Source organism: Oryx dammah, unplaced genomic scaffold (genome assembly GCF_014754425.2).
Source record: "Oryx dammah isolate SB20612 unplaced genomic scaffold, SCBI_Odam_1.1 HiC_scaffold_9, whole genome shotgun sequence".
Lineage (NCBI taxonomy): Eukaryota > Metazoa > Chordata > Mammalia > Artiodactyla > Bovidae > Oryx > Oryx dammah.
The window spans coordinates 16152432-16177639 of NW_024070193.1; the positions used below are offsets into that span (position 1 = coordinate 16152432).

The 25208-nt window shown below is 44.1% G+C and overlaps 1 protein-coding gene across 6 annotated transcripts in view; it reads right to left on the reverse strand.

Moving 5' to 3' along the window:
• Window positions 1–25208, reverse strand: part of ARHGEF3 (Rho guanine nucleotide exchange factor 3) — a 306250-nt gene that overhangs the window by 25599 nt on the left and 255443 nt on the right. For 5 of the 6 annotated variants that reach the window (XM_040246414.1, XM_040246415.1, XM_040246413.1 and 2 more), the window contains one exon: window positions 14194–14301. In XM_040246414.1, coding sequence (XP_040102348.1) covers window positions 14194–14301 — 108 coding nt within the window. Of the gene's footprint in view, window positions 1–14193; window positions 14302–15169; window positions 15909–25208 lie in introns of those variants that run through there. The other variant, XM_040246416.1, reaches the window with a different exon arrangement.

A 25208-nucleotide genomic window follows, 5' to 3' on the forward strand; every position in this document is an offset into this window, starting at 1 on the left:
TCTCGCCTTATTTTTCTTATTTTCCAAAGAGGTTCTAGTGGACTTTGGGGTGGTCTAATCATCCAAAGTCTTCCCGGGTGGCTGAGACATGCCAGCACAGTGCTTTCTCTTAACAAATGCAAATGATCAAGAAGAAAGCTGAGTGCATCATCTTCAGCCTTCATCCTAGAAGATTTCAACACACTTATTGGAAATGTTGCCAAAGCAATGAGGTGTTGCTGTGCTCAAAAGTCACATTCTTGTTTAGCAAGAGTTCCCTGCCATGGCTGTGGCCACATGTCTATGGCCTTCAGTGTGAAGTTCCAACTCCTTAGTTGGGCAAGTCCTCTTGTAATCTGCCCACAGTCTGTACATCTAGGATCACCTCCTGCCACTCAGCCATGAGCCCCCTATTCTCCAGCTCTACGCGGTTATCTGCCGGATATGCCCTAAACGAATGCTCTGCCACTTGCTGTGCTTCCTTCAAGCAGTCTTCTTTCTCACTTTTCTTTCCTTGCCTTGCTGGTGAACTCCTAACTGTCCTTGGGATAGATATAATGCAAACACCTCCTCTAGGGAGCCTGTACCAATGTTCTCCCATCCTTTCCCAGAACCATTTGGACATATCTCTGATATAGTGATGATCACACCTCATGATACTTATGGTCATCTGCTCTGAACTAGAAACTTCTGAGGGTAGGAACTGATTCTGCATGTGAAATATGAAATCATCATCACTGAGACCTTCTAAGATAGCTCTCAAATATTTTGCGATTCAACAATAAAATTTAAGAAAGTATATTTTAAAAGAACTATCCATAACGTTGCTGAGTACATTAGAATTCGTCTGCTTCTCAGGTGGCACTATGGTAGAGAACCCGCCTGTCAGTGCAGGAGACACAGGAGAAGACTTGGGTGTGATCCCTAGGTTGGGAAGATCCTCTGGAGGAGGGGCTGGCAACCCACTCCAGAAATCTCGCCTGGAGAATCCCCATGGACAGAGAAGCCTGGCAGGCTACAGTCCTTGGGGTCACAAAGAGCCTGCACACATATATGCACAGCTGCTTGAGAGAATGTTATCTATCCATTAAGACAATTCTGAGAGAGTTCTGTGGCTTTTTTTTTTTTTTTGATAGTTTTAACAGCTAAAAATCCCTTCTTTGTAAATCAAAATAAAAACAGAATTCAAATCTGTACATGAACACTTTATAATTATGAAAAAGTACACATGAGCAAAGATATAGAAGGAACGCCACAAAATTCTATTGTTTTCGTCTGATTACATTATGGGTATTTTTTTTACCTAGTTTACAATTTTTCATCAATCAAGAATAATGAGTAAATATGCAAAATTTAAAAAGAGACTGCCAAGGGGCTTCAGAGTATGACCACAACTTCCTGGAAGCAGGAAGCTTCAAAGAGCAACACAGCTCTGCAGGCTGGCACAGGTGTCTGTGAGCTTCTGGGCTCAGGGATGAGCTCACGATCACCAGACCAGCCCAGGGCTGGCCAAGAAAGCACTTGCTCCAAATACAGTTCACTAACAGTACCTCGCAAATCCTTGGGATCTCTCGAAAATAGGCCCTTATAATAAACAGTGACCGGACTAATGCTCGCAGATCCCTCCAGCACTAAAAATCAATTAGCTACAGGCACGGAAAGGTCAAAACAAGCAAAGTGAGTCATCAAGAGACTCTCTCATCTCAGTTTACAGTTCTGATGCCAGCTGGGGTGGGAACTGAAGAGCAGAAAGGGAGCAAAACACGAAAAGGAAGATTCAAAATGAAAGACGTTTTCCACTTTCACTTGAGAGCGTCAACCGCCTTCTTTGTTATGGTTTCAGTCCCTGACCAACTTCAAATTTCCCCTCTCTACCACCAGGTTGAAAGTATTGTATGCTAACTTTGAATTTTCATATAAAAGTACATAAAATTAAGTACAAATCCCCTCATTTTTCTAAGTCCACTTTCTAGAAGTAACTGCTGTAGGTTTGTTTGAGATCTTTCTGAACCTTTTCTATGCATTTGCTAACATTCACAGAAAACACATCTTGTCTTTTTACTCAACAACATGTCTCTCCATGTTATAAGACTCATTCTTAAAAAAAATAAGAATTTATGGAGGTACAATTCCCATCATATGAAATTAACCACTTTTACAGTGAACAGTTCAGTGGACGTTAGTACATTCGCAGTGCATGCAACCACCACCTCTAGTTTGAAAACATTTTCATCACCCTGAAGTCACCCAATCTTTTTTTTAAACTGAGGTACAGTTGGTTTACAATACTGTATTAGCATCAGGTATACAACATAGTAATTCAAAACGTTATAGATCAGACTTCATTTATAGTTATTATAAAATATTGGCTATATTCCCTGTGCTGTACAAGATATCCCTGTAGCTTATTTATTTTATATAGTTTGTACCTCTTAAGTCATCCATTCTTTGTAATGGCTACAGTGTTAGTGTGCCATAATCTGGATGAACCACATGGATTTAATCAACCTACACGTGATGGACATTAAAATCATTTCCAGTGTCTGGCTATTATAAAAATTGACTCAGTGAACATCCTTTAGGTATTTGTGCTGGTATTTCTATAAGGCAGATTCCTTAAATAGAATTCCTTGGTCTGAGAAGTAGCCACTTCTTAATCTTTGATACGTACTGCCAAATTGACCTTCAAATAGTCTGTTCAACTTGATAGTCCCCAGAAGGGCATATGATAGTTCCTTTCCTACACACTCATCAGCATGATATTATTATCAATCTGACAGAGAAAAAATACATCTTAATTTCAGTTTCATGTTCTGAACATAGGATTGGACATATTTTTGTTCTTATTGAAAAATTTCCCAGAGTTGGAGATTTTCTACTGTTGCAGTTTTGGGGAAAAAAACAAACAAGTGAGCTATACTAGGTGAGTCCTGTCTCTAAGAATTCCTGGCGTTGTGCTTCCTTAGTACCCAACTGCTAGGCTCGGGGGCTAAAGGGGAAGGGGCAGGGATGAAGTTCACCACAGAGACCACAGAAAAGTGAAAGTGAAAGTTGCTCAGTTGTGTCCGACTCTTTGCGACCCCATGGACTATATAGTCCATGGAATTCTCCAGGCCAGAATACTGGAGCAGGTAGCCTTTCCCTTGTCCAGGGGATCTTCCCAACCCAGGGATCGAACCTAGGTCTCCTGCATTGCAGGTGGATTCTTTACTAACTGAGCTATCAGGGAAGCCCATAGATCACAGAGGGACCATTATATACCTGCCCCTGCTTAGCACCTCTCATAAGTTCTCTCCAGTCCTCACAAGCACCCTGCAAGGTGGGAGTTTGTTACCATTTTACTTACGAGTAAACCGAGGCTCAGGAAGGCTAAGGTATCTGTTCAGGATACAATACTAGATCTGCATGAGTCCAAAACCTCAGCTCTTTCCACTACAGGGGTTGTACCTGCTGTTTGGGCATCCCATGTGGTGCTAGTGGTAAAGAAACTGCCTGCCAATGCAGGAGACATAAGGGGCTTGAGTTCCATCCCTGAGTCGGGAAGATCCCCTGGAGGAGGAAATGGCAACCCACTCCAGTATTCCTACCTGGAGACTCCCATGGACAGAGGAGCCTGCTGGGCTACTATTCAGAGTGTTGCAGAGTTGGACATGACTGAAGCGACTTACTATGCATGCATCTGCTGTTTACAGGCAAATCATGCATCATGAGGAGGTTTTGGTGAGATGGGAACCAGCCTTCTCAGAGTTCAAGTTAAGAAGAGGGCATGCATTTGCTCAGTTTTAGGAATGATGACTGAGTGGCTCTTTGATTAAGCAAACTTCTGATTTACACCTTTAATTCAGTTCAGTTCAGTTGTGCCTGACTCTTTGCAACCCCGTGGACTGCAACATGCCAGGCTTCCCTGTCCATCACCAACTCCCAGAGCTTGCTCAAACTCATTTCCATCAAGTCAGTGATGCCATCCAACCATCTGATCCTTTGTCATCCCCTATTCTTCCTGCCTTCAATCTTCCCCAGTATCAGGATTTTTTCCAGTGAGTAAGTTCTTTGCATCAGGTGGCCACAGTGTTGGAGCTTCAGCATCAGGCCTTACAATGAATATTCAGGACTGATTCCCTTTAGGGTTGACTGGTTTGATCTCCTTGCTGTCCAAGGGGTTCTCAAGAGTCTTCTCCAACACCACAGTTCAAAAGCATCAGTTCTTTGGTGCTCAGCTTCCTTTATGGTCCAGCTCTTACATCCATACATGACTACTGGAAAAACCGTAGCCTTGACTAGACGGACCTTTGTTGGCAAAGTAAGGTCTCTGCTTTTTAATATGCTGTCTAGTTTGGTCATAGCTTTTCTTACAAGGAGCAAGTGTGCTCTAATTTCATGGCTCCAGTCACCATCTGCAGTGATTTTGGAGCCCCCAAAATTAAGTCTTTCACTGTTTCCATTGTTTCCCCATCTATTTGCCATGACATGATCTTTGTTTTTGAATGTTGAGGTTTAAGCCAACTTTTTCACTCTCCTCTTTCACTTTCATCAACAGGCTCTTCAGTTCCTCTTCACTTTCTGCCATAAGGGTGGTTCATCTGCATATATATGAGATTATTGATATTTCTCCCAGTAATCTCAATTCCAGTTTGTGCTTCATCCAGTCTGGCATTTCACAAATGTACTCTGCAAAGTTAATCAAACAGGGTGACAATATACAGGCTTGATGTACTCCTTCCCCAATTTAGAACCAGTCCATGGTTCCATGTCCAGTTCTAACTGTTGCTTCTTGACCTGCACAGAGATTTCTCATGAGGCAGGTAAAGTGGTCTGGTATCTTTTTAAGAATTTTCCACAGTTTGTTGTGATCCACACAGTCAAAGGCTTTGGCATAGTCAATAAAGTAGAAGTAGATGTTTCTCTGGAACTCTCTTGCCTTTTCCATGATCCAGCAGATGTTGCCGATTTGATCTCTGGTTACTCTGTCCTTTCTAAACCCAGCTTGAACATCTGGAAGTTCTCGGTCCACTTATTGTTGAAGCCTCGATTGGAGAATTTTGAGTGCTACTTTGCCAGTGTGTGAGATGAGCGCAATTGTGCAGTAATTTAATTAGGATGGACGAAAACAAACATTTTGTCTTTTTAAAACTCCACTTAGAAGGGGGAAGGATGCTGAAAGGAAGAATCCCAAAGAAATAAAGAATGCCAGACAGGTGTGTGATCAGCGGCTGACTGGACCTGGAGGCAGCTCACAGCCAACCGGCCCCAAGCCATGCTCATCGGTGGGGCTGACCACACCCTCACCAGTCACTAGTACAGCTCAGCACAATTAGATGAAAGGACTGGAGCTAGGGGAGAACAAGGTGACTGCCGCTGGGAGGAAATACCCGAAGAGGAGGCTGCCCTGGGAGAGGAGAGCAGCCACATGCCTTCTGGTGCCCCACCACCACCCACCCCCTGCTCTGGCTCTTGCGTCACCATGCGCTCTGGGATATCACCTACTAGTTCGGTTCTGACATGTCTGTTTCCTCCCAGGAGAAGGTAAGCTCCTTGAAGGCCAAGGATCTCCATCTGTTCTATTCACCAATGGAGTTGTCTGCACTGGCACACGGTGGGTCCTCAACAAGTTTGCTTAATGAGGGAATGTCATTGCTTGCCTGTGAGGGGGGCTTTAATCTCCTTCTCTGTCCAAAAGGTGAGGATTCCTACCCATGTTGATAGATGAGGGAACTTGAGGCTCAGAGAGGGTGATGCTTTGCTGAAGGTCATGTAGCCGATGAATGGTGCTCCAGAATTTAAACCAGGTCAACAGTGAATTCAGGATGACAACCCACATCTGGTCTGTTTGAGTCCAGCTCCCCCAGCATGTTACAATTTTTAACCAATATCCTACCCGGCTTCCTCTAGGGTAAGATTTAAGCATCATGGGATGTGTGTGCCCAAACAGATGAGGGTCAGGCTACTTCTCGGCCTGCGGCAGAGACTCCCCACCTTGCCACCACTAACATCTTGGGCCAGAAAAGCCTTTGTTGTGAGGGGCTGTCCTGGGTAGCACATGATGTTTAATATGACCCTCACCTCTAACCACTAGAAGCCAGGAGTACAGGGTCAGCCGGAGAGGCTCACTTCAAAGTAAGGGACTCAGCCCTGGGAGGGACTGGACACAAAATAGAAACATGCACGGCGATGCCCCTCCTTGTGGGGAATCTGGGCCTGGAATGAAAAATGTTCCAGAACAAACAAGAGTTTCCATGAGGGAAACTGGCCCAGCAAATCAGTCAAAAACCCAACGCTCATAACTCCTGGCAGCTACAATAACAACGGCCATAGCAGGCGCAGATACTGCAGATTGAGGAAATGGGTGCTCATGTTCATGCCTGGGCTGGGTATATGGAAAAGATGCTGGAGGTGGGGAAAAAGCAGCCACCTTTACACGTGTCAGAGGAAATGTAGACCCGGCATGATAGGCATGATGGAACAGATTTGCTCCCTGTTCAGTGGGGCACTCCTTTATCCTTTTCCCAAAACAGAAGGTCTCTATGGCCAAAGATAACGCACTCCAATAGAGTGTGAGCCAGGGAAGTCCTCTACACTGACCGTTGCTATTTTGTGTTAAATGGATTGGAGGTTAGGGTGGGCCTGTAAGAGGAATGCATGTGTCTGTGCTGCTACAGTGGATTAAACCAGAAAGTACAGTGGGGGTGGGGGTGGGGAAATGATCTCAGTGTCCTGGAGGAGACTCTTTTACAAAATTTGATTAGAGTAATTAACTTAAATTGAGAAATAACATTTATCAACTATGAAGCCTCTATCACATTTGCATCAGATTCTAATCCTGACAGGATTTCCCTGGTGGTTCAGACGGTAAAGCATCTGCTTACAACGCGGGAGACCCAGGTTCGATCCCTGGGTCAGGAAGATGCCCTGGAGAAGGAAATGGCAACCCACTCTAGTACTCTAGGCTAGAAAATCTCATAGATGGAGGAGCCTGGTAGGCTACAGTCCATGGGGTTGCAGAGTCAGACACAACTGAGCAACTTCACATACATCATATACTAATCCTGACAGAAGCATTGGACAGGTTCTCATGTTTTGCCCCCTTTTGATAGATAAAAAATCCAAGTACCAGAGGATTAAGTGACTGGCATAGGTACATGCTGGAAGAGAACTGAGTCTAGCCTTTCAACTACAAAACTCCAAAACATGGGTTAAGAACACAGGCTGTGGAGTAAAACAGACCTGGTGTGAAGTCACTTCACTGGCTGAGGGACCTTGGAAATCTCTTTGGATTTCAGTTTCTTTTCCTGTAAATTGTTTTAGTCACTCAGTTGTGTCTGACTCTTTTGCAACACCATGGACTGTAGCCTGCCAGACTCTTCTGTCCATGGGATTTCCTAGGCAAGAATACTGGAGTGGGTTGCCATTTCCTTCTCCAGGGGATCCTCCTGACCCAGGGATCAAACCGCACCTCCTGCATAGGAGGCAGATTATCTGTAGAAGGGAAGGGACACAGTAATAAACGCCTCACAAAACAGTAGTGAGGATTTGATAAGATAAAGCATATCAAGGGTTTGGCCAAGTGCCTGGAGTAGGTGATCATAGGAAAAGGGTATGACCTATCACTGTTATTACACCACTGACTGCTCTGCTGCCATTAGTACTTGTTTATATGACTTCATTTATCAGCAAACAGCAGACACTTGTCTAAACTACTTGGACTAAATACCTCTACATGAAGTCACTCGTGTCTGACTCTTTGCGACCCCAGGAACTGTAGCCTACCAGGCTCCAGGACCTCCACTAAGGTAACTTTTACGAGGAGAAAACACTATAAAAGCAAAAGATGTGGAAAGAGCCTAAAATACCTGACAATAGGGATTAGTTCAATAAATTACAGTGTAATCACCCAATGGAATATTGCACGGTTGTTAAAAGCATTCTTCTGTGCTCATTTTGGCAGCTCATTTACTAAGGGCAGAGCCATGCAGAGAAGGGCCTGTACAAGGATGACATGCAAATCTGTAAAGCATTCTTCCTGAGAGAATACTGTTTTATTTTCTTTGTGTCTATGAGATGATGAATGTTAACTTGTTGCGGTAATCATTTCACAATACATACAAATCAAATTATGCTGTCTACTTTAAACTTACACAGTACAGCCGTATGTCAAGTTATATGCTAATAAAACTTGGAAAAAACATTCTTTTTTAGAAATGCTTAATGAAAATAGGAAAGTCTCACAAGTAGAGTTAAGGAAGAGAAGAAAGACCCCTATGTAAAAAGCACTGGAGTGGGGTGCCATCGCCTTCTCCGGTGGGAACTAAAAAGGGACTACTGTATGACCCAGCAATCCCACTCCTGGGCAAACGCTCAGAGAAAACCAGAATTCGAAAAGATTCATTCACCCCAGTGTTCACTGCGGCACTATTTACAATAGCCAAGACATGGAAGCAACCTAAACGTCCATCGGCAAAGGAACGAATAAAGAAGATGTGGTGCATATATACAATGGACTATCACTCAGCCATAACAGAATAATGCCATTTGCAACAACATGGGCGCATTTAAGTCAGAGAGAAAAAGACAAATATCATATGATATCACTTACATGTGGAATCTTAAAAAAAATGATACAAATGAGCTTATTTACAAAACAGAAACAGACTTATAGAATTCAAAAACAAACTTATGGTTACAAAGGGGAAATGTGGGGGTAGGGGGCAGGGATAAATTAGGAGTTAGGGATTAACATATACACACTGCTACATATAAAATAATCAACAAGGATCTACCACATAGCACAGGAGACTCTACTCAACATTATGTGATAACCTACATGGGAAAAGAATCTGAAAAAGAATGGATATATGTGTATGACTGAATCACTTTGCTGAACACCTGAAACACAGAACTGTAAATCAACTACACTCCTATATAAAATTAAAAAAAAAAATCTGAGGTCTAACAGTGATATTAGATGGCTTAGATTTGTGATTGTCTATAATGGCAGAAAAATGGAAACTCCTGAAATGTTCAACAATAGAAGGGTGATTGAATAAACATACATCCTTTTGACAAAACACTATATGAACCCATTATCTCTTAAAACTGGAGATAATGAAAAATGTTTAATGACAAGAAAAAAGGTCCTTATACCGTGAGTTATTTTATATGGTTAAGACAAAAGCAAGTTAAAAAAAGTATGATTATAATTTTGTTTTTAAAAAGTATAAACGCAGTATATATTAACAGTAAAAGAAAAGATTGCACAAGTATATACGAAAATATTAATAAAAGTTTTTTGGTGATGGGAAGATGGGGTTACAAGAACTTCTATTCCCTTTTCTGAGTATGATGTTATATAATCAGAAAAGAAAGCAAAATAGAAGGCACTTTAAAAATTAGGAGAAATGTCATTAAAAAATTCAACATAAGTACTTAATGATATAAAATATTTACAATGTAAATATCCATTAATAGGAGACTGGTTATATAAAATAAATCACATCATGCTGGAATAATATATACTTAGTCAATTAAGATCATATTTTTCTAACTGTGATATAACATTTCCCTTAAGCCATAATAAAACTTTCATCTAGCTAAATGACAAAGGGAGGAGGAAAAGAAGAGATGAACAAGAAACAGCAGGTACAATGCATGAAAAGATAAAAACAAAAGAAAATCCAATACAAAAAGCATTAAAAGAAATAAATAGAAATATTTAACTTTAGTAAAAGGTACAAAACCTTCAGGAGATGAAGAGGAACCTTTATACACCTAACGGTGCAGCTTGGAAATATGTGAAGCAAAGATCAAGAGAGATGCAAGAGAAACTGGTCATCCACAGTCCCTGGGGGTGGCAAGGGGGAGAAATAAATCCAAAGGTAAACAGATAACACAAAGATAAGGCTGGCAGACTGTGAGTAACCCCAAATTAGGCTCAGAGTGTTTAAGCTTCATAGACAGACCTAGAATAACACTGAAAGGAAATTATAAAATATTAACAGGGCTTGTTTGGGAGTGGAATCTTTCTCTTTCCTCTTTTCTGTATTTTTCCATAATGAACACACACTTTTATAAGGGAAAAGAAATACAGTTCAAAGAGAACAGAGGGCTCAGCTGCCGTGTAGGGAACACAGCATCCCATAGCATGCCCTGGACTCAGCCCAAATGAGTCCACCAGCCACGCAGCTGTGACAGGAGTAGCGGCCTCGGCGAGCGACTGACCGGCCAAGGCAGCTCGCCTCCAAGGCAGCTCGCCTTCCGCCTTCCTCACTCCACATGAGGAGTGAGAGCACACAAGCCCCTTCCAGAGCTGGGCAGCCCAGGGAGGGGATTTATAGGCACAGAGGGATCTGGATATCTGTGCTCCAGTCGAGCAGCAGCACTAACCTCCCCGGTCAGAAGCAGACGGAGCGCCATGCAGTCGGCGCTCCCTCCCTGACCTCCACAAATGCCGCCTTTGTGCCGGGGCCCAAGGCCCGGGTCCACAGGGGCATGGGGTGAGGGTAGGGAGGAGGCCACAGAGAACAAGTCCTGCAGTGTCCTCCTGAACTGTGGCTCCAAGGACCACTTACATTTGCGACACAGCCCTTAACCTTTTTGGAAGAGGCTGCCAGCCCCGAGCTCTCCTGACATCCTCCCGGGAAGCCAGAGGAAGGCCTGCTCAGAGTTCTGTTCTTGTTCAGTCACTCAGTCATGTCTGACTCTTTTCAACCCCATGGACTGCAGCACACCAGGCTTCCCTGTCTATTACCATCTCCCGGAGTTTGTTCAAACTCATGTCCATTGAGTCGGTGATGCCATCCAACCATCTCATCCTCTGCTGCCCTCTTCTTCTGCCCCTAGTCCCTCCCAGCATCAGGGTCTAAGCATTCTACTATCGATTAAAGCATTGGGTTTGGGCCTAAGTCATCTCTCCTCCTACGATAAAAGGAATGTACCCTGAGAGGCCGAATGGGTATCTCTAAAGGCCAGGAGCCAGGGACAAGGACACTGCCACAGAGAAGCAAGCTGCTCCATTCCAGCACTTTGCTGTTTCGGGAAGTTAGAGAAAAAGAACACACACATATGGGTAAGGAATGAATGACTGCCGAGAGGTTTGGAGCCGCCCTGTGGCTTCTCTTTCTGTTTCTCCCATTTTAGAGGGGCATAAGGACCACCAGAGGCAAAATGAGGAAGGCAGTGAACTTGGCACACTGAGTACTCCCTTTAGGGCCCCCTCCCCCACCCTCCCTGCTCCTCGGGCTACATTAACACCTATCCCGCTCTAGCTGTGGGGAAGGAAGCAATAAAGCCAGGAGGCAATTATTGGGATGCTAGGACTGGAAGTAATTCTGCAGAATTCGCACTGCATGTGCCAAGGTGACTTACAGGGAGATAGGTGGGGGCAAGATGGCATACTCCAAGCTTTGCAGATCATCCTGCAAACGAGGCTGTCTAACTCTGCATACAACCTCAGGGGCATATTTCCATTTATTGATCCCCACCAAAGACACAGTCACAGCATAAAGACATTGTTCAAGTTCTCTCTGTGTTTGTGGACATAACCATTATGAATAATTATTCTGTTTCTGTCTGGTTGTTTCTGCCCAATAAACAGAACCTGGGATTGGCTCTTTATCCTGGTATTTTAAACAAGTAAGTTAAAAATTATTTTTGCCAAAAGAATTCTTTGAGGTTTTAGAAACCAATATCCACATGTCAGATCCAGCCCCTCAAGTCTGGCCTCAGTCTGTTGGATTTCAGACATGGCTCGATTTCTCTTTGCCCCAGTTCTCTAGGTCAGGGCAAATTTGCAAGGTGATTAAATATTTCCTACAGTGTTCCCTGTGTGGGATCTGTGTAGAGTAGAAACAAGAGAAAAAAATTAAAGGTTTCCTGGGGAGCTGAAAGACAATGGAAGATGCACTTTGTGTCGGGGCTGGGCTGCGGTGAGGAGGCGTAGACAGCGCTCTCCCTAGAATCGTGAGCACAAATGTGGAGCCTGCAGGCCAGGCAAGCTGATGACACTGAGTGAAGAGGCCAGGTGTTGGGAGGATAGCTGGGAGAAGTGGGGACATCTGTAGGTGAACGCTGACTGGTTACTTAGGTACGGCTCATAACTGCCATGTGAGAACACAGGCCCACATGCTAAGTGGTCCAATTCCTCAAAAGAAGCCAGAAGTCCAGATTGTTACAAGGACTCTTTTGATTTCTAAATATGAACCCACAGCAACGTGCAGCCAAACAAAACACAACCGAGGGCCAGATGTGACTAGAAGGCAACCCTATCTAGGATGTAAGTGACATGAGGGCAGGGAGTAGAGCCCGCCTAAACGCTTGTGGAGTGAGCAAGGCCCTTCCTGGGGCACAGGGTGGACTGTCCTCGGAGAGACAAGGGAAAGAGATGGCGGGCAACATGGAGACTATAATCAAGGGAGGAAGTAACTATGGTGACCTCGAGCCACCACCACCGAGATGGAAAGGAAAGGGTGAAATGGCAATCAACAGGCTGAAGAATTTTTGAAAAGCAGAACTCAGCGAAAGACCAGATGTGCGGGGCTAGGGCGGTGATGAATCTTCCAGGGGAAGCCTGTGATGAACTTGGCCAGAGGGCTGAGACACTGGTCACCAGGGAGAGAAGGTAAACACATTTTTCTTCATGAGCTTCAAAGCCCTTCATCTGGCTCCCCAGGATGACCTTATTGTTTTTTTTTTTTTTTTTCCTCCTCTGTTCTCCCACAAAGGGGATCAGGGGATAGCCAGGAGCCCAGAGGTTCCAGCACAGAGCCAAGCCTATTGCTAATGAGACGAGGATTCATTCAGGGGAAGTATTAGCAGAGCTAACAGAGGGATGCGCAGGGCAGGGGATGAGCACTGAGGGGTGGACAGGAAAGAGGGGGGAAGAGCTTGGGCTGCTTGGTGTGACAGTAAGGACAGGAGCAGGTGAGGGAGACTTCAAACAGCTCTCAAATCACTGGTCTCCATAGCTTGGGACACGCCTTGGGTGCTGGCCCACAACTCTCTTAACTCAGAAAGTCAAGATAAAAAATATTGCTAAGCAAAAGTATTCAGGACATGTAAGGAACTGGCAGACTCAGGTCTACTCAGCTGAAGGAGGTGAGCCTTTTCATGATAGGAAAAGGATTTTTATCATACTGGGTGCCCAAGGCCTTTGGGGAAAGGAAAAAAAAAAAATCTCAATGTTCATTTTAAAAGATAAACTTTATCAGGAGGTTATGAATAAGAACTACAACCACCTGAATTAACCAAAGAATTTTTACAGTAGCTAATATTTACACCTTAACTAGTTAGGAAGTCAGTGATTACGAACCATGGGCCAAGGAACCATGCTAGGTCCTTTAAACGTACTACTTTGTAAGTCTTCACAGCAGTTCTCTAGAGGAGCTAGCAGCCCCATGCCCAGTGTACCCGCATGGAATAATGGCAAGACCCAGAGAGGTGTGGAGTTACCTGCCCAAGGGGACAAACTCTTTGAGGGACAGAGCTAAGCCCAGAAGTGAGATACTTTACTCCCGGGCCCTTGTCCTCAGGGAGCAACAGACATTTTCTGTAATGGGTCCAATAGTAAATATTTTTGGTGTTGTGGGCAATATTGTCGGGGCACAGCTACCTGACTCTGCCTTTGTAGGGCCACGGCAGCTACAGACAACACACTGACATTTAGGCATGCCTGTGTGCCTGCACAACTGCAGCTACAGACACTGCAATTTCAAATCATCTTCATGGGTTATGCAATATTACTCTTTGGATTGCTTTTCCGCAGCCAATTTAAAAAGCAAAAATCATTCTTAGCTCTAGGGCCATAAGAAATGAGTGGGTGGGCTGAGTTTCTTCTCACATGCTGCGAGGCTCTAAGCCACTCGTCGAAGACACTAGGCTCTCTTGCCCTCCATCTGAGGTCAGGCGCTGGTTTTCTTGGGAGGCCCATAGATATTTTAGGACCAAATGGATACCTATGAAAGTACACCGGATGGGGTCTCTGAAACACCACTGTGAAGAAAGACCCAACAGAGATGATGCCTCCAGTTACACCTTGAAGGACTCTGTCTGACACCAACTTTAAAATATCTCTTTCTCTTCCAGTATGCTCACTTGCTCTCTTCTACTCAAATAATAAGCATTGATTCAGGTCAGACTGAAACCAGGGGAGGTTCTGGCTAGGACAGAGGTGTCTCCTCCCACACAACAGGGTTTTCTGCAAACATGAGCCCACCGTGTCCTTACCTGCAGGGTTTGGCTGAAGCGCTTTAACGGCGTGGCCTTCACAGGTGGGATGAGGTTGGCGAGGGATGTGACTCTGGAAAGAGGTTTGACTCGTTTATTACTAGGCTCCTAGGGTTAAAAAAAAAAAAAAAGGAAACTGTCAAGGTCAATTCCAAAGAGACTGTAACTCCACCACACAGTCATGTCTTACTCCACCAGGGGCTGGCTGCACACCACTCTGTAGAATGGAAATGGTACTCATCTCACTCCTGCTGTGTGAAGGTGACTGGTGAGCCAGGAAAGGGTAAATAGTCAGAGTGGGGGTTGGTTGGGGTCAACAGAGGCAGTCTCTGAGCAGACAGCAAACAGGCAAATTCCTTTACCCCAACAGTGTCTGAAGGCTTTTAAATCAGAGGCTCCCACTTAGGAGAATCACTCTCTCCAACCCCTCTTGCAGACAAAAGCTGCCTCCAATTTCCCATCCAATGACCTTGTTGGGCAGTTGTCTTTTGATGCTTCTGGTTTCATCTTTAAAAAAAAACCTTTTCTCCACCTTGCCTGAAGCCACTGTCCAAATTTCTAATATGCAATGGCTTTTCTAAAGCACAAAGACTCTTTCTTTTAGTACACCAAATTAAAAAAATATTTTAAAGAAGTTATTCTATTACTAGGTTGTTAAGAAAGCCTCTTGTACCTACCGTATATTTGAAATGCACATATTAATACTTATAAATAACAACTAGACAGCAAAAAGAAAATATACAGAGAGAAAACCCTACCACGATCACTAGTTTTTATACTATACCTAGCCACAAGTTATGAAAATTATCACCACATAAAACATGTGCAAATCTGCAAGTTACCCCAAAGCAAGCTGATGGGTGGGGGAGCCTACCTAAACCAATGACTCTGCAGATTAGAGTTACATAAATAAAAACAAGAGGCTGTGGAGAAAAGAGGGATGACAGACAAAACGCTTGACAAAGAGAACAGTTACCCTTGTCTTCCTAAGCTCCATCTGACCTGCGGGAGATGCTGGACAGCACATGAAGACACCAAATTTTGATGGAAAAAGCCACACTTGCCAGTGGTTGTGGCGAAACTCAACCATTTCCAGAGGGAGCCTCCAGGTGTTCATCTTTCTTTTTCAGCCATTGCCTTCAAAGTTTTGAGAGTTAAGATTCTCTAGAATATCCCTGCAAGGTGTTTTGAACATAGTAGGTGCTTGGAAAAATCTTGCCTGAATCTGGAGTTCTGCCAAGACACTCTCATGTCATTTTATGCTCTTGCCAGCCTTAGAAAACAGAAGATTCCTCTGAAACAGACCCAACCTTTCTGGCAAATAGAAAAAATCTAAAGGCTGTTTAAAAAGCACAAAACAATTCCACGATGTGGCCAGGAGTGACTTCATGGTTTCTTGAAGCAAATACTTTCCCAAAACAGAGAATGCATCCGGGCTGCTGGGGACCTCTCCAGCTTCTTGGCATGCTGAGCTGAACAGACAGAAGGCAATTCTCCGAACACCAGGAAGGCTTAGTTCCAAAATGCAAAGGATGAATCTCTCAATACAGCGATATCACATTATAATTATGCAAATGCTGAAGACAAAGATCCGACTGTCCCTCTGTTTTCAGGTGACAGTGCCCTTCAAGGATGCTCCCTGTCCAGTGCCTGGCTCCTGAGTATCTGTGCCCAGAGGAGGATTTTAAAAATATTTTTTACGTCAGAGCTGCACCACCGGCAGGCTTACTGAATAGACACACACACACACACGCACACGCATGCTTGCACGCACATACAGCCTCTTGAGCATCCCCTGAATTTTTCTAAATGGCTCCTGCTTTGGCTGAAAATGCCAGAGTTTTGATATACCACCTTTGGTGGCACAAACTGCATTGCAGCAAGTGAGAAGAAGAGGGCTTTCCTAGGGGAGCAGGATTTGGTCTCATATACTCCTGCCACACACCTCAGAGCCCGTTGACTCCCAGGTCTCTTATTAATGGCTAAAGCTCCTGGGTCACAGGTTCCGTATCAAATTGGGGAGTGTGAAGGGCAAACGCCAACTGGGTTATCTTGCTTTAAAAAGGGAGCAGGGAGGCTTGCATGCTTGGTGGGATGAGGGAAGATCCGGCTTTGTTTCACTTGCTATGTCATTTTTCTAAGGCCCTGCTGACTCCGCTGCCCGTTTTACATGAGCCAGTCAGCTGTGTCTTTTCTGCACTGCTGTAAGAAGCAGGCACAGTGCAAATGTCGGCCCCTCTGCAGGTTGTGCCCAGTGTTGCTACATGAGATTGTAATTAAAACTCCCTTCCTAAGGCTTCACCCATTTGGAAGTAAACTCTGGGCTGCTCTCTGGCAATGTGACATTCTCAAGTAATGAACAATCGAAACAGAAACCACTGCTGCTCGATGTACTTGATCCAGCAAAGTGGGCAGGTGCAATTTCAAACTAGAACATTTACAGGTTATTAGATCTATGGAGAGGGCTTTATGCCTGACCCAGATGAGTGAAGTATGAATTATGGTGTTCTCCTTGAGGGCTTCAGTGAGAATAGGAGATTAAAAACATTCTTGGCCTAATTTGATTTTTCTTTTCCATTTACTCCGTATGTCTCCAGCTACATTTTACTGCTGTCTAAAAAGAGCCCTCAGGGAAAATGTTTCCAGATTCCAGTTAAATAGCTGTACTGAGAACCAGCAAATACAATTCCAGGGATGCTTTTTGGCTTTATAGAGAGATGACAGAACACAACCTTCAGAAGCTCCCTAATCCAACAACTCAGCTGCCAAACCAAGCTGGGCAAGGTCAGTGCTAAACCCACTTTCAAGTGCAGACTATACCCTCACCCTGCAGTTTTAAGACAGAACAGGAGGGCATCTCACTAAAGAGGTTAAAAAAAGAAAAAGCAAAAAAGAAAAATGCAGTGTGGGCAGTATTTCTTGAATAACAGTCTTGTTGCATGTTTTCCATATCTCACAGCCTTTTTATTTTTTTCTTATCTTATTGCACTGGCTAGGACTATCTGTATGTTGTTGGTTACAAGCTGAGAGAGTGAGTACCATAGTCTAATTCCTAATAATAAAGTAATTATTATGAAGGTTTCACATTAAGTATTATATTTGCTAAGTGCATGGAAGAGATACCCTTTATCAAGTAAGGCAGTTCCTTTCCATGCTAAGTTAGCTGTGAATTTTTATCATGAATGAGTACTGACTTTTATAAAATATTTTCTCTTTATCTTTCTAGAGGACAAGGAAGGGGGAAAAAAGAAGGAAGAGGTGGGAAGAAGGGAAGGAGAGGATGAAGAAAGATATACAGGTCATATTTTTACATAAAGGAATTGATTCAGCAATTTTAAAAGTCCCTTGTGCTTGAATTACAAACAAAAGCGAATAAAGCACTGCATGTAATTTTATTTTTAATGTGAGGTTTCATTAAATATATTTTTAATAATCCTTCCCTAGGGGATACAGTTTTTGTCCTTTCCTCATTTTTCCCTCTAAGAGAGAAAAACCAAAGCACAACATATGCAATGTAAGAAAATGCCTATCATACCAATATAATTTGGGACTATTTTTATTTCTCAAAAAAAGAAGGTTCCATTCTAACAGACACAGCATACAGGAAACCACTCATTCTCCCTACATCTCATTTTTGCAGCCAGAGTAGGGTTGGAGAACAGTGGAAGGGTCTTCCACATCACCTCTGTAGCTTCCCTGACACTCTGGTTTTACTGAGCCACAAACATGGCCCAGGATGGCCCAGATATGCAGCCTTTAATGCAGAACTGACCACTCTACTGCAGGGCAACACTGCTCTTGGATGCTCTACCTCTGGCCAGGAGCTAGGGAGAGGTGAGAAACGACTGTGCTAGCAGGTGCTTCTGTCCATGAGTTGATGGAGTGATTTTTTTTTTTTTAATGTCCTTCAAATGTTTAGAAAACACCAGGAATCCTTTCTGGGGCTCCATCTGTGAGACAGGAGATGTGCTGGGAATTGCATACACAGGAGTCATGTGTCACCCACCCCGAACCCTCTAGGAGGCTTTCATCATCCTCGTGTTTTAAACAGAAGTTTTGATCTATGAGTGATAGAGAAGCTCTAGCAGTACTAACTAAGAATAATGAGTACATAGTCACTGCACGGACTCTTCTCTATGCTTTACAGATAATTAGTAATTTATGTCTCCTAACATCTCTGCAAAAATGAAAGTCATTCAGTTATGTCTGACTCTTTGAGATCCCATGGACTGTCCCTGGAACTCTCCAGGCCAGAATACTAGAGTGGGTAGCCTTTCCTTTCTCCAGGGAATCTGCCCAACCCAGGGATTGAATCCAGGTCTCTTGTATGGCAGGCGGATTCTTTACCAGCTGAGTCACAACGGAAGCCCAAGAACATTGGAGTGGGTAGCCGATTCCTTCTCCAGGGGATCTTCCTGATCCAGGAATCGAACCGGGGTCTCCTGCATTGCAGGTGGATTCTCTACCAACTATCAGGGAAGCCCAACATCTCTGCAAGGTAGCCACTGTTGTGATCATCATTTTAAAGACAGGGAAAGCTAAAATAAGATGGCTAGGATTTAAATGTAGGCAGGCTGTCTTCAGAGCCCATGCCCTACTTTAAGGTTTGGTGATATTTTTCAGTGAGGGGACAGATGGCTAAATGTTTTAGACTTTGAGGGCTGTCTAGCCTCTGTCACAACTATTCATCTCTACCATCAGCCATAAACAGTATGTAAATAAGTGAATGTGGCTGTGTTCCATTAAGCTTTCATTTACAGACACTAAAATTCAAATTTCATATAATTTTCACATGTCCCAAAGTATTATTCTTCTGCTTTTTTCAACCATTAAAAAATAGATAAACTGTTCTTGAGGGCCTGAGCCCCCCTTTTCTCCCCCTGTTCATTAGAAAAAGGAACAGGAATTTTGTTGGAGATTCTCCAATTTTCAATCAACTATTTTGCTCAGTAGAGGACACTACAGAAGATTCTAGAATTTTTTTTAGATTTTAATTGGAAGCTAATTACAATATTGTGGTGTTTTTTCCCATACATTGACATGAATCAGCCATGGGTGGACATGTGTTCCCCATCCTGACCCTCCCTCCTACCTCCCTCCCATCCCATCCCTCAGGGTCATCCCAGTGCACCAGCCCTGAACACCCTAAGTCATGCATCGAACCTGGACTGGCGATCTATTTCGCATACGATAATAACATGTTTCAATGCTATTCTCTAGATCATCCCACCCTCACCTTCTCCCATAGAGTCCAACAGACTGTTCTTTACATCTGTGTCTCTTTTGCTGTCTCGCATATAGGGTCATTGTTACCATCTTTCTAAATTCCATATATATGCGTTAATATACTGTATTGGTGTTTTTCTTTCTGACTTACTTTGCTCTGTATAATAGGCTCCAGTTTCATCCACCTCATTAGAACTGATTCAATGCACTCTTTTTAATAGCTGAGTAAAGACTCTTGAGAGTCCCTTGGACTGCAAGGAGATCCAACCAGTCCATTCTAAAGGAGATCAGCCCGGGTGTTCTTTGGAAGGACTGATGCTAAAGCTGAAACTCCAGTACTTTGGCCACCTCATGCGAAGAGTTGACTCACTGGAAAAGACTCTGATGCTGGGAGGGATTGGGGGCAGGAGGAAAAGGGGACGACAGAGGATGAGATGGCTGGATGGCATCACCAACTCGACGGACATGAGTTTGAGTGAACTCTGGGAGTTGGTGATGGACAGGGAGGCCTGGCGTGCTGCAATTCATGGGGTTGCAAAGAGTCAGACATGACTGAGCAACTGAACTGAATATTCCACTGTGTATATGTACCACACTTTCTTATCCATTCATCTGCCGATGGACATCTAGGTTGCTTCCATGTCCTGGCTATTATAAACAGTGCTACGATGAACAATGGGGTACACGTGTCTCTTTCAATTCTGGTTTCCTTGGTGTGTATGCCCAGCAGTGGGATGGCTGGATAGTATGGCAGTTCTATTTCCAGTTTTTAAAGGAATCTCCACACTGTTCTCCATAGTGGCTGTACTAGTCTGCATTCCCACCAACAGTGTAAGAGGGTTCCTTTAGCAGCCATTCTGACCAGCGTGAGATGGTACCTCGTTGTGGTTTTGATTTGCATTTCTCTGATAATGAGTGATGTTGAGCATCTTTTCATGTGTTTGTTAGCCATTTGTATGTAGAAGATTCTAGAAAATTAATTTCCAAAATACCATTTTCTAACAGTATCTTCCAGTAGTCATGTATGGATGTGAGAGTTGGACTGTGAAGAAGGCTGAGTGCCAAAGAATTGATGCTTTTGAACTGTGGTGTTGGAGAAAACTCTGACAGTCCCTTGGACTGCAAGGAGATCCAACCAGTCCCTTCTGAAGGAGATCAACCCTGGGATTTCTTTGGAAGGAATGATGCTAGAGCTGAAACTCCAGTACTTTGGCCACCTCATGTGAAGAGTTGACTCATTGGAAAAGACTCTGATGCTGGGAGGGATTGGGGGCAGGAGGAGAAGGGGACGACAGAGGATGAGACGGCTGGATGGCATCACTGACTCGATGGACGTGAATCTGAGTGAACTCCAGGAGTTGGTGATGGACAGGGAGGCCTGGCGTGCTGCAATTCATGGAGTTGCAAAGAGTCGGACACGACTAAGCGACTGAACTGAACTGAACAGTATCTTTAGTACACAGGCAACATTTACAATGTTTTGATCCTGAGCTCTACTTCCAAGTACTGAGTTAAAAATAAAGGTTAGAAATCTGATTCTTTAAAAAAAAAAATCTGATTTTTTTAAGATGGGCGGGGGGCAATACTATGTCCTGCCACTGAAACAAATAGCTTTAGGGCCATTGGAAGTGGACTGCGTTTGGTGCAGGGGCCATAGCTGGCTGGCCACTGCCCTGTACCATTGCTGGCTTCATATGGGTCATGTCCTGGGCCAGTGGTCTTCAGCCTCAGCTTCCTGCTGAGACATACCCAGAGATGACACTCCCAAGCAGGGCGTCTCTCACAGGCACACTCAGATAGTCTTCAGGCTCTGCCAGACAGCAAAGGCTTGATTTGTACCCCTTCCTTGCAGCTGGGGACGCAGGGTCCTCTCCTTGTAAGCAGAGGGTATCTCTGACTCGCCTTTTATGTGAGTGAACAATATCCTACTACATTTTATTTTTAGCTTTCCAAACAAATTATCCTGAATATAACACAAACTTTCCTGGACCATTAATACCATGAATAAGGGACATAAAATGTTACAATGCTTGGGATCTGCTTCAAAGCGATATGGGGCCAGGGAAAGGGTCTGTGTGGGAAATGGCATGGATTCCAGGTTTTGTTGTAGAGTTCAGTCACTCAGTTGTGTCTGACTGTTTGTGTGGCAACTGGCAAATCTAGGGGCCAACCCTAGATTGGCGAAGGACGTAGTATGCACAGTCCTGCCTATGGTGCCTGGTCAAAATGCCCCATAATACAAAGATTTACTTCAATGGACAGAAAACAGTTTTGCAGATGTACTAGTGAATGCTGACCTGGTGCATATAGGTGCCATCTGAGATTTTTACTTGTTAGTGAGGGTCTGTCTAGTGACAAAGGATACTGAGGAGGCAGACATCGTCTAGAATTGGACGTAAGTAGAAGAAACCTGGTAAAATGGAAAAAAAAAATCCCACTTCTGAATTTAAATCATTCTCAACTGCTATATGCCAGAATAGAGCCAGACCCAGGAGGCTGGGAAACTGAGAATGGAGAGAGATACCCTGAAACATTTAAACTTAAAGGTAGGACAGCCCCTGGAGGGGCACCAACATGGCTGTCAAGATTCCATGAAGTCTGCTTGATTACTGCTGCTGCTGCTGCTGCTAAGTCGCTTCAGTTGTGTCCGATTCTGTGCAACCCCATAGACGGCAGCCCACCAGGCTCCCCCGTCCCTGGGATTCTCCAGGCAAGAATACTGGAGTGGGTTGCCATTTCCTTCTCCAATGCATGAAAGTGAAAAGTGAAAATGAAGTCGCTCAGTCGTGTCCGACTCTTAGCGACCCCATGGACTGCAGCCCACCAGGCTCCTCCATCCATGGGATTCTCCAGGCAAGAGTACTGACTGGGCTACTATTTGCTCTCATTAAGAAACCTACCAACTTGCATGAAACAAGGCAACTCAAAGCTGCTGTACTGGGACAACCCAAAGGGATGGGATGCGGACAGAGGTGGGAGGGGGGTTCCAGGATGGGGGACACATGTAAACCCATGGCTAGTTCATGTCAATGTATGGCAAAAACCACCACAATATTGTAAAGTAATTAGCCTCCAATTAAAATAAACAAATTGATTTAAAAAAGAAAAAAAGGAAAGAAAAGAAACCCATCAGCTGGCTCCTGATCACTCAGCTCCACAATATAAAACAATCTGGGAGAGTTCAACTCTGATTTGTCTTAGAAATATACAGAGAAAACAGGGGTCATTCAAGATCAGGCTGCCCATCAGAAGAGACCTCTGTTCCACTGTATTGGTTTTAATTTGTGAAGGTGCTTCCCTTTCCCTACAACTGCCTCCTGAATCCACTCTTTTCTTTCATACAATAGCCCAGTCTTCCACTAAGAAGGCTGAGGGCTCCCATCCTTGCTGATCATCAGTTCCGCTCATTATAGTTGTCTTGACTTTACCACCCCTTTCCTTGTCGTTTACATTGTTTTACAGTTAATACCCAAGATTCTCACCCTTCAAAACTTCTAGGTCACCACAAATATTCTTCTGTTCTCACTTCTTATGACACCTCCTGTTGCCAAAGCCATCCCACTCTTTCATTTTATTTTGTCATCAAATCACCATAGGAAGACGCAAGGAAGAATTATCCTGCAGGAGTCAGAGGGAGCATGGCCCCACCAACCCTGTGATTTTTGACTTCTAGTCTGCAGAACTGTAAGAAATAAATCTCTGTGGTTCTAAGCCTGCCTGCTTGTGATACTCTGTTACAGCAGTCATACGAAAGGTACTTGCTGGAAAATTTCCTCCATAGTAAAGTTACTATTATTCCCTTTGTAATTATTACACAGAAATGGAAGAGATACTTTGGGACTATGTACATCCTTTGAAACTCAGTTCTGTGAGTGTTTACCCAGCATATGCAAAGTGGCTTCCCTCAAGTGTACAGCTGTCATCCTTGGGGGAATGTCTCCTGGCTAAAAGGGAAAACCAGAAAGTTGATCCAGGCAGAGCATCTGAGAGAGTTAGCCTCGGGGGAGTGGGCAAGGAGTGGGGCAGGCAACGTGGCCAGCAGGCAGGGCACCGTGGACCACAGGGGTGTGCAGGACACAGAGGCGCCGGTGAGGAGGCCTTCACAGAGCTGTCTGAGGGAGAGGAGCGGGGCTGTAGGAACGAGACAGGGAGCTTCTTCGGAGACTTCATCTTCTTTCTTCCAAAATAGAAAAAGGCAGTGATGAAATAATGGTTTCTAACTCCAAAATTTCCATTAAAAATTTTTGTTGCTGTTGTTATGTTTTCTTTTCCCTGGCATGGAGCTAACTGACCTGGTATCATTTGTTACCAGAAGTTAAAAGGCAAATAATGAGGGCCAAATTCCAACGGAAACCTGGCTTCATTGATTAGGCCGAAGGCATTTCAGAATTATTGGTTGCTAACCCTCAAGGTGAACAAAAAGGTCTTCAGACATGGAACTATAATTTTCCCCTAGAGATGCTTATCAGTGATTTCAACGGATGGACCACAGGCTTTGTGAGTGAAGTCGCTCAGTCATGTCTGACTCTTTGCGACCCCATGGACTGTAGCCTCCCAGGCTCCTCTGTCCATAGGATGCTCCAGGCAATAGTACTGGAGTGGACTGCCACTCGTGGACGCTGACAAACCCCCAGGAACAGCTCTAGGAAGAACTCCTGACACCCTCCTCTGGGCCAGCTGCAAAGGTGGAGGCCACACCCTTGTGCTTTTCTTCTCCAGGTGCAGGCCTAGCTGCCTCACCCTGAGCACCAATGGAGATTCCATTTCCCTTTTGATGAAACAGCCCAACTCTCTCTGCATCAGATGCTACAAGGAAAACACCCTAATTTCCCTCTTTCAAAGAAAAAAAAAATGTGGTTTTTTTCTTTTTTTGGTTACCAGGGACTAGGCCTGGATAAATGAAATCCACAGGACACTCTCAGTTAGCTTAGTCTTACGGCCAAGTTGTAGACAGGGAGTTACTGCACTGAGGATCTGATAATTTCTCCTGTCTTCCCTCATGGAAATGCTAAAAAAGCACATGAGGGAGACATCAGAAGATGATCTGGGCAAATTCACAAACTGAACCATTGACTCTCAGGGCTGTAAAACTGAATACATTAAGGATGGGGAGATGGTCCTTATTCCCTGTATGTCAAGTCAGTCAACACCTTGACTTCTGCTTGAGCCAGCCAGCACCTACAGCCTCTGGCCAGTATCAGCCTGTGAGGTGGTTGCTTTTAGAAGAACCATGCGTAAGGCCGAAGCCTGAGAGGGGGACGCTGGACTGAACTCTCAGACACTGCTGGCATGAGCCTCTGAAAGTATGCTCAGTTCCAGCCCCAAACAAAGCTCCCATCAAATGCAAGTAAAAAATGAGAAGAGAAAGAAGTCACAGTTTATGACAATTTATGTGGTAGTCTTGGCTTCATTTCCTCCAGGCTTCCCCTGCTTCCTTCAAGTTCAAAACACATGCTGGCAAAAACACTATCACTCTTGAATGTTCATGTAAACTTAATGGCAGAATGAAAGAAAGGAGAGTGTGCGGCAAGTTAGATGGATTTCATCCAGAGTACCCTGCAGGAGCAATTAATTTTACTGCAGACTCTGAGAGGGTTAATGTTCCTGGCACGCCACTTCGCTTCTGAGAGAAGACCTCAAGCAAGTTATTATCTGTATCCCTCCTATTATCGTTGAATGTTTGCCCCCACACTGGAGAAGAAGCCTGTTCTTCTCTGCAATGGGGCTATTAATTTTTTCTAAATGATGCTCTATGGGATAAAGAAAACAAAACCAAACAACATCTTGGA